Here is a 13,541-nt window from a genome sequence, read left to right as displayed (position 1 = left end):
TTGGAAGTGCACTTGCTTTAATCCACACACAGACGGTACATAATCCTACAGGTTTAAACATACATAAAAGTAGAGTTTGGAATTCTTTGCTCTACTGTTTGCACTGCAGATTGCTACCATTTCAAGGGTGAGATTGTAAATAAAATGATGCACTTCTGGACGTTTCCTGTTTTTGAAATCTGCACATGAATCATTCACATGACCAAAAATTGTGTTTTTCTCAAAATACACGTCTAGTCTGTCCTTTAAGTAATAGTTCTCTTAAATAAGCTATGATATTAATCAGATCATTACCAGTTAGCTTTTCAAGCACATTTGCTTCAGGCTATTGTTTTGGAAAAATACGCTACAGAACTTTTTTTAAGTTACAAATAAATGAGAATCTGTTGTTTGGAATCTGCTGTTTCTGCCAAAGGTAAATTAACAAAAGATTTACTCGGGAATTCCCATTTAAATTTATATGATTTGATAAAACACCAAGTTATGTAAAATAAAGTGTGTATGGAAAAAAAAAAAGGGAAGCCCCCCCGCCCCCTCTTCAAAGCGGGTGCCAGACACTGCATCTCCCTGGGAATCACTGCCCAGCGCAGGGTAAGCGTCTGGGTGGCGGCCGACCGCACCGCATCTCCCTGGGAATCACTGCCCAGCACAGGGTAAGCGTCTGGGTGGCGGCCGACCGCAGCTGCAGGTCAGAGTTTCAGTTCCCCACACACCTCACTGTTACCACAATAACAAAGCCTGTGCTAGAAAGAAACGACCAGGAAGAGCGAGGGTGTGGACGTGGAGAGCTGGGGTAGCCTCGCGGGAAGTGACAACTTCAGGGAACCCGGGAACCTTCTGCATAGTCAGCCCGTGTTACTATTTTCAGTAAATAAATATCTTGTTAGTGTTTTAGATCTGATGGGACCTGAGACTCAGGGACCCGGCCCCGCCGCAGTGGCGTCTGTGGAGCGTGGTGAGGATTCTGGCTGTGGGCGGCTGGGGACTTACTCTCCATCCAGGCTGTGTTGGCCGGGTCTGCGGCCCAGCGAGCCAGGGCGCTGTCCTCTCGACTGACTTGATCTTCACTTAAAGAAAACAAACCATAAAGTCAGAATATTCAGGCACAGCCCAGTCACATGGCTGCCAACTGCCCTGCAGAGTGTGTGCGTGTGTGTATACATATATATATGTATATATAGTACTATTACTATACAGGGAATCACATATTTTCCAAGCTAATATTATAGGACATCCCAAGTTCAAGTTTTCACTCATAACTCTGTAAATAAGTATTCCAGATGTTCCACCTACGCACAGCACAGAACACGGGGCGAGGGCAATACAGCAGCAATACAGTCCTTGCCCTAGAAGGCCTGAACTGTCTTCTGGTTTTTCAGCCACCCCTTTGAGGGCCTCTTAGGCCCTTCTCACGACGCTGGGTGGTAGAGATGCCAGTGGGCAACGCAACGGGCCGTCTCCATGTCCAGGGGCAGGTCGGTGGGAGAAAGAGATGCAAGGCCACTCGGCATAAACTGTGGTACTCTGCCCACAGCAGGTGGTCACATGGGCCACCAGAGTCCTGCACACACAGGGACTGGGATGTCGCCCTTGGCAATGGGAAGCTGCGGGAATGCTCTGCCCGGAAGGATGGTGAGGTCAGACTCGACACACACACCGAGCGTCGCCCCAGGAGAGGCACCACTGCTGACGACGAAACGCAGCAGGGATCAGGCCTCTGGACACCGCGTCCCATGGGGAGTGGTGCAAGGATGAGCCCAGTGGCAGCGCGGAGACACTGCTGGGAAGGCAGAGACCGGAAGCAGGGTGAGCACCCAGAGGTGTGTCCCAGGGTGATGGCCCCGTGGGTGCTGGGGGTCCTGACCCTACATTTCCAGGGAACACTCGCCTGGGAGGGACCTGAGGCAGGAGATGGGGCTGGGACAGCCCCTGCCGTGCAGAGCTGAGGATGGCGGGCAGGGATGCGCACCAGGATCCCCGCGTCCAGATCCTCAGGAAAAAGGCGGGAATTCAGCAGGTGCGGGAAGATGGAGGCAGGTACCTGTTTGGAGGCTCCTCGGAACTCAGAGAATTGGGCTGGCGATCTTCCATGACTTCCGGTGTTTCTGCTGGGAGAGAAAATAAGTGATGCTGCTGTACGCGCCACAGAAATGCTTACGAAGTTGGTGTTTTTACCCTTGAAAATGATTTCACGCTTTCCCTTCTTATCAATGGGAGGCTTATCTTAGCATAACGATGATTAACTAATAAATTTAAAATATTTTAGCTCTTAGATAAACTGCACCGGCACCCAGATGCATCAGGCTAGAGCTAGGAAGAAACAGGATGTTCTCTCCCATTCCACATGTCCACAGGAGCCATGATTGTGACTGGCCTGAAGGGGCATCCACCTGGCACACTCAAAAGATGTTCAAGAGAGGAGAAGTTACGCTTGTGACATGTGACACCAACTTTCACTCACACACACTCACATCCCTCCACCCACAAACACACGCACAGTGAGACCCGACTGGCGATTCCTTCCTGCCCGTCTGTGGCTCTCCAGGGTGAACAGTGAGCCGTGAGCAAAGCCACAGTGCAGGCTTCCCACACATTCCACGCAGGCGGGGCACGAACTTAGACGATCAAAGAACAGCCTGAGACACCAGTGCAGAAGGAGCAGCCCCTCCCACCTCGGAGGGCTCTTGGGCAGGAGCCAGCCAGAGTCTGTGATGGCTGCACCGCGTGCGGGCTGTGTGGTCCCCTGAGGAATCTGCCACTGCCCAGCCGCGTGGCACCAAGAATGACGTGAGGAAGGAGAGCCAGCAGCACTCGGCGGCTGCTGTTTATCCCCACGCTAGCATCTGTCCATGAAACACCTTCTAAAGGGAATTTATCTCTGGAGTGAGTAACAGTTCTCAACCGTTTTCAAACAGCAGCAGTTGGCTCAAAGTCCGAGAGAGCTAAGCTCAATGTAACCTGCTTGGAGATCTCATCCATGAAAACAGGCCCCTGGTCACACCAGGTGCCGCCACACAGCTGGACGCTGAATAACAACAGACATGGGACGCCGGGAGGGCTGGGGGCGTGGATCTGTGGGCAGCGCTGCGAATCCCACAGGCATCTGCTGGTTCAGTGTTCCGGGTCACCTTCCTGAGGGGCAGGTGTCAGGGCAGAGGCAGGATCTGAAATCCAATCTGCCCACTCCCAAAACTGCCCTTCCTGTGCTACTACACTGCCTCAAAGAAACACGCAAAGAGCCACAAAGCTTTCACTAGTGTTCTGCAGAGGGACAAAGGCAGGACGTGCTGCCCGGCAGCAATCTCACTGTACGGCAAGAACTGTGTCCCCAACGGGGCGTCCAGGAGCTCAGACTCCCATCCCCAGGGCACACACGTTAGCCTTCTCAGGCATCCACCCCTGGAAACTCTTCTGTCCTCCGCCTTCCAGGAAATTAAGTTGCAAACTGAGTCTGTCAAGGTCAGAAGGAGGCAGACATGCACACCAGGGAGTCACGTGAACAGCTCCAAGCAGCAGCGCACCCAGAGGCTTCTGGCCACAAGAGGCGTAAACAGGAGCAGGACCTGTCTGCGGATGTCTTCAGGGCTGGTGTCGGTCAGCAGGAAAAGTAAGGAACCTGGCATCCCGGTTTGGCCAGCTGGGAGCTCCAGGCAGGGCTCTGCAACCTCCCACCGCGGACCGGGGAGCCTGGCTGGGCTGTACGTCCCAGGGAAGCCTGCAGAGCCAGGTGGCCGCCCGGCCCCAGGGAGGCTCTGGAGCAAGGAACTGAAAAGCCAGCAGTGCCCCCCGGGTGGGGGGAGGCGGGCTGGCACCAAATCCACGCTTTTCCACCTCTCAGGAAAGAGGTCTGCGTTCACATCTCTCGTTCAATGATCAAAACACAACCGGACAGCCATCTGCTCCTCTACTCCGGGACTTACATAGTCTTTATTAGAACAAGGCATTATTACTGGCTCTAGGTTGACAGAACGAATATAAGCAAATTGTTTTAAATTCATGCTGAGTTACTTAAAAAACAAATTACTTTAAATGGTGTGCAATTATTTAAAATAAATAATATTTTAAAATATGAAAATCACTTTAAAATAAACGTATTTTCCTTCAGCCAAGAATGCCACACTCCGCATGCCCTCGTTTCCGGGGGGTTCTCATGCTCCGTGGTTACAGAGGGACAACAGCAGCGTGGATCATGCAGACCGTGGTGAGTTCCCAGGACTCCGGCCGACTTCAACAGGGAAACGCATGGGAGGCCGTCTATCCTGAAACCTCTGCAATTCCCAAAATCCAAAATCGAGATTTTTCTTTAAGGATTTTTTTTCTCAACTGTTATTAACTGGAAAGGGAAGGTTGCTTCCACTGAAACCTTTACAGGAATAAGAATCGGGTCTCAGGCATACAGGCTGTGGGCTTCCATTAGAGGCACAACCCACGAACCCTGGGGATCCTGCAATGCGTTCCTGGGAAAGGCAGCACAGAAACAGAGCTGGGCAAAAAAGGAAACCTTTGGCCGAGACGCCTCGACTGGGTCACTCCTGAAGACGGAGGCACGGTATGTGCTTACCCTTGCCCTGGCGCCTGGGCCTACAGCGGGGCCGGCAGGAGGCCCCAGCCCTTGGGCTGCAGTCGGAGCAGCCGTGGCCTACACGCTGTCCTTCCAGTGGAAACCTGGGGCTCTGCAGACACAGCTGGCGCCCGGCTACACATGCCAGGGCCATGTAAGGACAGCAGAGAACGGGCTCCACCAACCAAGCCCCTTCTAAAGCACACAGTGGCTCCTTCTCACTAAGTGGAGGAGATAGCAGACTCAAAACAGAGCTGTCAGCACTGAGGACACGGAGACTGGAGGTGAGTGAGGCGCTGAAGGCACCCACAGTCCTGGCTCGGAGCGTGGCCTGGCTGCGGGAACACCGTCCTCAGCGGCCGACTCTGCGCCCTTTGTGCTGCCCCAGGTGGCTCTGACCTTGCACCGAGGACTCTGCCAAGGTCCTGCGGCATCTCCCCAGCGAGGAAAAGCATGGGTGGGAGACAGGGAGCCCCTGAGGCCATTCTTCCACCCCACTGCCCTCCATCCTCTGGAATGAAGACAGGGAGACACGCTCTGACCCCAGGGAGCCCGAGTCTCTAGACCAGCAGGCGACACGGGACATACATAACGGTAACTGTCATCTAGCACAGTGAGTCACATAGGCCAAAAGCTGCACACACTCCCGTGAGCACCTGGTGGGGGAACCAGCAATCGGGGTGAAGTTCAAGGCACCCCAGACACGAGGAGGCAACACATTCGGGACCAGACGTTGTTTCAAAATTTTCCCAACAATACGCCCTGGCCTTCCCTCAGGGGTGCTCCCGTCACTGAGGAAGAGGAACGGGGGGCTCACTTTCCAACTCCATAAACAAACGTCTAATGACCTGGGCGGGGGCAGGGGGAGGTCAGGCCCCGACTCTACGGAACCACAGGCCACATCGGGGGCGTGGAGAGGAGGGAACCACAGGCCACGTCAGGGGCGTGGAGAGGAGGAGGGGGGAAGGTCAGGCCCTAACTCTACGGAACCACAGGCCACGTCGGGGGCGTGGAGAGGAGGAGGCGGAAGGTCAGGCCCAGCCTCTACAGAACCACAGGCCACGTCGAGGGCGTGGAGAGGAGGCGGAAGGTCAGGCCCAGACTCTACGGAACCACAGGCCACGTTGGGGGCGTGGAGAGGAAGGAACCACAGGCCACGTTGGGGGTGTGGAGAGGAGGGCAGCAGTACCTTCTTCGTCCAGGGACGTGGCGCGGATGATGACTGGGCTGGAGTAGGCGGGCAGCAGGAGGGGCAGGTTGGAGGGCACCGCATAGCCGCAGGGCACAGGCACTGAGTACCCGCAGGGCACATGGAGACCCACACTCTCCTCCTCAGTGCTGGGCGCAGGGGCGGGCGGCTGGTCCTCCTGGAATGGCGCGATGTCGATGACAGAATATGGGTTGACTTTCACTGGGAGCACCAGCTTAGCAGGCTCCACCACTGGCGTGGTTTCTGCTCCAGCTCCATCCTCACCTCCTGGGGATGCAGAAAGGACCTGTCAGCAGATACATCACCAAGGGCATGGCAAGCGTGCCCTCTTGGAGTACAGGCGGGAAGCAGGTATGAGTTCCACCCTCCATGCCATGCCAGGACCCCTGGACGTTCCCAGGTCATTGGGTGGGCCTCGGAGGGAGCACTCGCACATGGGGAACCCAGCGTCACCTCTGTGCGCAGGTGAGACAGACGCAGCCTGGTCACTACAGGAGTCTCATCCCATGAGCTAAGTCAGGGAGAAGCTGCTGGAGGCGCGCAGCCACTCCCCTCACCAACAGCCCAGTGCTACGCACAAAGAAACACCGTGCAAGCTGAGAGGCGGGTGCTGCGCCCAAAGAAACACTGGCCAACCGAGAGAAGAAACGCTGTGCAAACTGAGAGGCTGGCACTGCACCTGAAGAAACACCGTGCGAGCCGAGAGGCGGGTGCCACGCACAAAGAAACACTGTGCAGGGTCTCCCACCGCAGCCTGCCCTGAGCAATCCTTCTGGTCAGCGAATGAAAGCACCCAACCCACCTCCAGACTTAGAAAGAGAAACCTCTACAGCTACTTCATCCCACATGTTCTGAATACTTCATTTAATCTAGCGATACAATGATGAGGTCATTTTTATTGGGAAATAGCAACATCTATTCTCTGCAAAATACAAAAGTAGAGTGAAAAGGCTGAAAATTATGGAAAATAGTACAAAGAGAAGAAACTTAGCCAATCTTAAATTAAGTCATTTCAGGTATATCATGAAGAAATCGTAAGTCTCTGGCCCCTAGAAATCATCCCTTCCCTACAATGTTCCAATTGGGCAGTAAGAATGGGGAGAAAATGGGCGAGCCCAACAGAGCCGATGGCTGAGCACAGGTGACCCTGACGCTGGCGATCTGCGGACCTGCCTGGGAACCTGCCAGGGGGTTCACCTGGGGACCCTCCTGGAAACTCACCTGTGGGTGCAGGGGCTTCACTGGCTCCAGCACCTCCTGTCTCAGGGGCTGAGGGGGCCTGTCTGTCCGCTTCTGGGATTTCATCTCCACTGTCAAAATCAAACTGTTCTCCCTCTTCCTCTTCATTGTTATTGGTATCATATTTCATTTCATTTTCTAAAGAGAAAAACCAAAACCAGATCAAGGAGGTTAGATAGATAGATAGATAGATAGACAGATAGATAGATCGATAGATAGATAGATAGACAGATAGATAGATCTATGCTAGTCAGAGATGTTGACTAAGTTCCTCGATGCTGTACTGCACTTGTAGTTAGCCTTTTTAAGGGGCAAAATATGTATCATTAGAATTCTGAGCCACTGGTTTTTATTTTCTTTTAATAGGATCTACAATTCACAGTTAGAAAAGAAAACAAGAGGCGGGGCGCGGTAGCTCACACCTGTAATCCCAGCACTTTGGGAGGCCGAGGTGGGAGGATCACAAGGTCAGGAGTTTGATACCAGCCTGGCCTACATGGCGAAAGCCCATCTCTACTAAAAATACACAAATTAGCTGGGCGTGTTGGCAAGCGCCTGTAATCCCAGCTTCTCAGGAGGCTGGGGCAGGAGAATCTCGTGAACCCAAGAGGAGGAGGTTGTAGTGAGCCAAGATTGCGCCACTGCACTCCAGCCTGGGTGACACAGCAAAACTTTGTCTCAAAAAAAAAAAAGAAAGAAAAAAAAGAAAAAAAGAAAAGAAAAGAAAACAAGAGAAAGTAAGGGGGAAAAGAGCCTTTCCATTTTAAATTTATGCCCCCAGCAGATGAACATCACCTGGCTGGGCTGATGGTTCTGAAGAGAATTCAGTGTCATCCATTTTACTTTTAGAAATAACTTCTGACACCCAATGTCTCTCCCTAGAATTCTTCTCCTTTTACTTTCATTTTGCCTCTTTTATTTACAATTTTTAATTAAATATCTCTAATGGTTAGAAAATCGGTGTCAAATATGAACATCGATACATAGCTTAAAACACAAACTTCCAAAATTATTAAAGAGCATGGTTAATAACCGTTCCAAGCAGGTGCTTGATAAGAAATGTTTTGCAGGAGGTGAGTCACAGGTCTCCTTGGACTGGGGTTATGGCTGGTGGTGCAGCCTGCAGGGTGGCTGCCGTGTGCACCATCTGCAGAGACAGCGTGCTGGGACTACGCATCACCATCAGAGCAGACAGGTGCTTCTCCTTTTTCCAGAGGAGACGACACCACCTCACACACCCAAAAGCGAGAGGAACCCAGCCCCTTCCAGCCTTTCCCAAGGGCCAGGATTTCTTCCCAGCACACGTTCCTGAGGAAACCTCCTGCTGCCACGTGCTGCAGTCCATAGAAGCAGGTAGCACCTCGGGACAGGGCCTGGGTCAGCCCAAACCAAGCCCCTCCAACACAGACACTCCCCTGTGGGCCAGGGAGATGCACCCAGGCAGGCTGGCCCAGCTCAGCTGCAGGCAGCTCTGGAGGGGACTGAGGAGGACCTCTGCTCGGGAGAAACCCACAGACACACGACCCACTTCCACTCCACTCAGTCTCCAGGCGCACTCTGCCGGGCCTCCCGGGGAGCTCCAATGGTCTAAAAACAACCTTTAAATTTGAGGTGTTTCATTTTCCTTTGAATCTCCTAAACTAGTCATATATTCTAAGAGCGCCTTTTGAAGGAAACAGATTTTTTAGGTCACCATGAATACACAGAGGGGCCCAGGCCCGTGACAGTGTGACTGGATCCAGCTTTTGCTGCGAGGACAGTGGGGACGAGACCCCCAGCTGACCATGACATCTGGGGGGCCCCAAGAGCTTTCCGGAACTGCTTCAAGTTCAACCAACACTCACAAGTTTTAAAAGGATGAGAATGACAAATACTGAAACTGAATCAAGAAAAAGGATTCAAAAATGTATTATTTTTAAAACACATGCCTGATAAGAGTGTGTGTTGCTGTCCTTCCGGATGGTGAACTCCGCTCTGCCCAGATACCAAAGCCGCACCCACTTCCTAGAGGGTCAAAGACTTTTCTAAATTCAAAGTTTTGAATTTAAGCCTAACCGAGTGAAACAATCGAGGAGGGGGGAGAGCTGGAATGGACAGAACCGCTAATTTCCAGAGTTTGAGCCTTGATTAACTATGTACTTTCAAACCAGTCCTCACTATCTCCCAAGTGACTGCAAACAACACCTATTTCTATTTCAGAAGGTTTTTTGTTTTCGTTTTTGTTTTTTGCCATATCATTAAGTAGTCAGTTTACTGAAATAAACTGGTGAACACCTTTCAAAGTAAAAAGTTAAACAAACAAACAAAAAAACTGTTTTCTGGAATATTTTCCAAATGCAACTGGCATTTCCATAGAGTTCATGTTTGGGGAGAAAAAAAATCAAGTGTGCCAAATAAACATGCTGGGGAAACAATGCCGACTAAATGCCCTGATGAAAATGATGGGTGAAAATGTTTATGTATTGCCGGACACGTGGCTCACACGGGTAATCCCAGCGCTTTCAGAGGCCAAGGCGGGCTAATTGCTTGAGCCCAGGAATTTGAGACCAGCCTGGACAACACAGTAAAACCCCATCTCTTTTTAAAAAAAAAAAGGTACAAAAATTACCCTGGTGTGAAGGTGTGGACCTGTGGTCCCACCTACTTGGAAGGCTGAGGTGGGAGGATCACCTGAACCCAGTAGGTGGAAGTTGCAGTGAGCTGAGGTCGCGCCACCGTCCTGCGGCCTGGGGGACAGAGTGACACGGTGTCCCCGCCCCAACAAAAGTTTCTGTTTTGACCTAGCAACGTAACAGGCCACTGCAGGGCACATGTTCAGATTCATCCGGACGGTGACACAATCACATTAGATTTTTATTTTGTCAACTCTCTTTTTTGGAAATTATATTTTACTGCCGCTGAACTCTAACAATTAGATAAAATATACCTGGACATGATTCTATAAATATCATTTTTTAAAAAAGCTTGACAATGTCTGGTACAAAATAGGCTCTTAAATATCTGCAAGGGGAGAAACACGAGCTGTTGGGACCGGAACCCACACTGTACCCCATACAGGAAGAAGGAATTATCTTTAAAGTCTTCAGGAAGGAAGGCAGTGAATAGGAGCCCGTGTGTGCAGGAAACGGCCCTGAGGAGACACCAAGGCCCCTCCACTCCTTCCCCATACGCCACCTCCTAGGCCGTGACACCAGCCCTGGGAGACCTGTGGGATTACCCGGGACAGTGCAGGTCCCGTGTGCCAGGTACAGGTATGACCCTGAGAAGAACCAGATGTGTTCTCGGAGGCGGCACCTCTGCTCACCGCCCAGCACTGCGCAGTTTGAAACCTGGCAGGCGGCAGCGCGCAACACGCTCATCATGTGAGCGAATGAATGAGAGAATGACGAACAGATGAGCAAGTTTCAAACTTTTTTTTTTTTGCCAAAAGAACTCACTCTTTCCCCTAGTAAAACTTTAGGTGGAAATTCCACTACACCAGGGAAATCAAGACTTTCCTCCAAACGTTTAAATCTTGGTAGTTTAGACTTGGAGAGCCTTGGAAGGGGCTTGGGGCCTGGAATTCAAGAGCTCTCTGCTGTCACCACGAGACTGGCAGACATGGCGGAGCCGCCCCCCGTCCTCTGCACGCACTGGCGGACGTGGCGGAGCCGCCCCCCCGTCCTCTGCACGCACTGGCGGACGTGGCGGAGCCGCCCCCCCGTCCTCTGCACGCACTGGCGGACGTGGCGGAGCCGCCCCCCCGTCCTCTGCACGCACTGGCGGACGTGGCGGAGCCGCCCCCCCGTCCTCTGCACGCACTGGCGGACGTGGCGGAGCCGCCCCCCCGTCCTCTGCACGCACTGGCGGACGTGGCGGAGCCGCCCCCCCGTCCTCTGCACGCACTGGCGGACGTGGCGGAGCCGCCCCCCCGTCCTCTGCACGCACTGGCGGACGTGGCGGAGCCGCCCCCCCGTCCTCTGCACGCACTGGCGGACGTGGCGGAGCCGCCCTCTGTCCTCTGCACGCACTGGCGGGGAGGACTCTCAAGTTGTATCGACTCTCCGGAATGATGTGTTACAAATTCCTCCCAGAATTCATTTCCAGCAAGAAAAAACACAGCCTTCCTACAAGAACTCAAAGAGGGAAGTTGTGCTCAATGTAACCACCTGAGGCTGCACTCCCGGCTGCGTTGGTACCCACAGCTGTGCCCGCGGCAGGGGCCCAGGACGGAGGGCGAGGCCGCCCGGAGCAGGGCTGCTCCTCCCTGATACCCACCCACCTCCAAAGGGGCTTCCATCGATGGTGAGGCTGCGCCGCCCTCTGAGGTGAGCGTGGGGCCGGGCGTTCAAGGCGGTGTGTGCTGAGTATGTCCATCTGAGACACTCCCCGGGCCTCTGGGGGATCCTGGGCCTCACAGACCCCTCCCGAGCTCCCCAAGTTCCTTCGTGAAGGGCAATGCAGAATGCCTTTAAAATCCCAGCATTTGGGGTCCTACGTTTAGCTCTGACCCGAACCCTGACAGGTTCAACTGTGTCCCCTAAATCCCTGTGCTGAAATCCTCACCCCCAATCCCACGGGTGAGCTCACCTGCAAACACGTAACTGCAGGTGCAGTTGGTTAACAGGAGGTTGTGCTAGAGCAGGTTGGGCTAACCCAGCGTGAGGGCATCCTCGCATCCTCGTGAGAGCAGAGGCCAGGACAGGGATGAGGAGCCACCTGGCGGCAGGTGCAGGAACTCCCGGGAGTGCCCACAGCCGGCGGGAGCCCGAAGAGGCAAGGAAGGCTGTGACCTACATTCCCGGGGAGCACAGACAGCCTGCCAGCACTTTGACCCGGGACTTCCGGCCTGCAGCCCAGGAGGCCTCCCCCTTCCCCGCAAGCTCAGCCAAGCCCTTTGCAACACAAAAGGTCGTGTGTCATCCCCAGGGCCCTGGCGGGAGCCAGGCAAGCTGGGCCGGTCGGTTCCCACAACACTCCTGCTGCAGCCACAGAAGGAATTCCTGCTCCTCAAAAGCCCAGCTTCAGAGCTGAGCCATTCGGCTGAAGGAGAACACTGATGAGAAAAACCACAGTTTGCAAACTAGAAAAAAATGATCAAGGGCTGCTGAAAGCATCTCGGGAGATAAAACGTGTTGTAGTTTGAGATGACATGGGTGTTTCAAAAAGCTGATGAGGAATCTGCAGTGTAGCCGTCATTCGCTGGACACACCACAGCCCACTGTCCTCCACCCACTAGTCCCTGTGGAGCCCAGGAGGTGGGCGGGAAGGGCCCGGCACCCTGGGTAGGCAGCATGGCAGGGAAGCAGGGAAGGGGGCCTGGGCAGGGCTGCAGCTGGGGAGAGGCTCTGTGCCCCTGCCACACAGGCAGGACGGCAGGTTCCGAGAGTCACGCGTGAAGGCCATGACATGGAGCAGGAAACACAGACGGCAGTGCAGCCCATGCCGACCCGCCAGTGCCCGGCGCAGATCTAACCACCCGCCAGCGCCCGGCCCAGATCTATCATCCACCAGTGCACAGCCCAGATCTAACCACCGCCAGCACCCGGCCCAGATCTAACCACCCACCAGCGCCCGGCCCAGATCTAACCACCCGCCAGCGCCCAGCCCAGATCTATCATCCATCAGCGCCTGGCCCAGATCTAACCACCCACCAGCGCCCGGCCCAGATCTAACCACCCGCCAGCGCCCGGCCCAGATCTAACCACCCGCCAGCGCCCGGGCCAGATCTAACCACCACCAGCGCCCGGCCCAGATCTAACCACCCGCCAGCGCCCGGCCCAGATCTAACCACCTACCAGCGCCCGGCCCAGATCTAACCACCCGCCAGCGCCCGGCCCAGATCTAACCACCTGCCAGCACCCGGCCCAGAAATATCCACCCGCCAGTGCCAAGCCCAGATCTAATCATCCACCAGCGCACAGCCCAGATCTAACCACCCCTCAGCGCCCAGCCCAGATCTAATCATCCACCAGCGCACAGCCCAGATCTAATCACCCCTCAGAGCATGGCCCAGATCTAACCACCCCTCAGCGCCCAGCCCAGATCTAATCATCCACCAACGCCTGGCCCAGATCTAATCATCCACCAGTGCTCGGCCCAGATCTAATCATCCACCAGCGAACGGCCCAGATCTAACCACCCCTCAGAGCCCGGCCCAGATCTAATCATCCACCAGTGCACGGCCCAGATCTAACCACCCCTCAGAGCCCGGCCCAGATCTATCATCCACCAGGGCCCGGCCCAGATCTAATCATCCACCAGCGCATGGCCCAGATCTAACCACCCGCCAGCACCTGGCCCAGATCTAACCACCCGCCAGTGCCCGACCCAGATCTAACCACCCGCCAGCACCTGGCCCAGATCTAACCACCCGCCAGTGCCCGGCCCAGATCTAACCACCCGCCAGTGCCCGGCCCAAATCTACAAATCTAACCAGGCCTTTGGGTTTGGGGGACTATTCTTCCCCTGACCCTCTCCTCTGGCCTGCCCAGGACAGGCTACCCTCTGGCCACAGCTGCACTTTCCAGGAGAACCGCAGGCTCTGCTGCA

General features: G+C 54.3%; 1 protein-coding gene across 21 annotated transcripts in view; it reads right to left on the bottom strand.

Moving 5' to 3' along the window:
- ARHGEF10 (Rho guanine nucleotide exchange factor 10) overlaps positions 1-13,541 on the bottom strand; it is a 145,152-nt gene that overhangs the window by 99,083 nt on the left and 32,528 nt on the right. For 11 of the 21 annotated variants that reach the window (XR_013397029.1, XM_077942906.1, XM_077942912.1 and 8 more), the window contains 4 exons: positions 6,993-7,148; positions 5,751-6,038; positions 2,042-2,108; positions 991-1,067 (listed from right to left, as the gene is read on the bottom strand). Coding sequence is in view for 20 of the 21 variants with exons in the window: in XM_077942906.1 (XP_077799032.1) it covers positions 991-1,067; positions 2,042-2,108; positions 5,751-6,038; positions 6,993-7,148 (588 nt within the window). In the remaining variant the exon portion in view is untranslated. Of the gene's footprint in view, positions 1-990; positions 1,068-2,041; positions 2,109-3,495; positions 6,039-6,992; positions 7,149-13,541 lie in introns of all 21 variants that reach the window. The other 10 variants (XM_077942907.1, XM_077942914.1, XM_028852314.2 and 7 more) reach the window with 2 other exon arrangements.

The sequence above is a fragment of the Macaca mulatta genome, chromosome 8 (assembly GCF_049350105.2).
Source record: "Macaca mulatta isolate MMU2019108-1 chromosome 8, T2T-MMU8v2.0, whole genome shotgun sequence".
NCBI classification, from domain to species: Eukaryota; Metazoa; Chordata; class Mammalia; order Primates; family Cercopithecidae; genus Macaca; species Macaca mulatta.
The sequence above is the reverse complement of the archived record's forward strand: the minus strand, read 5'-3'. Positions and strand labels throughout refer to the sequence as shown.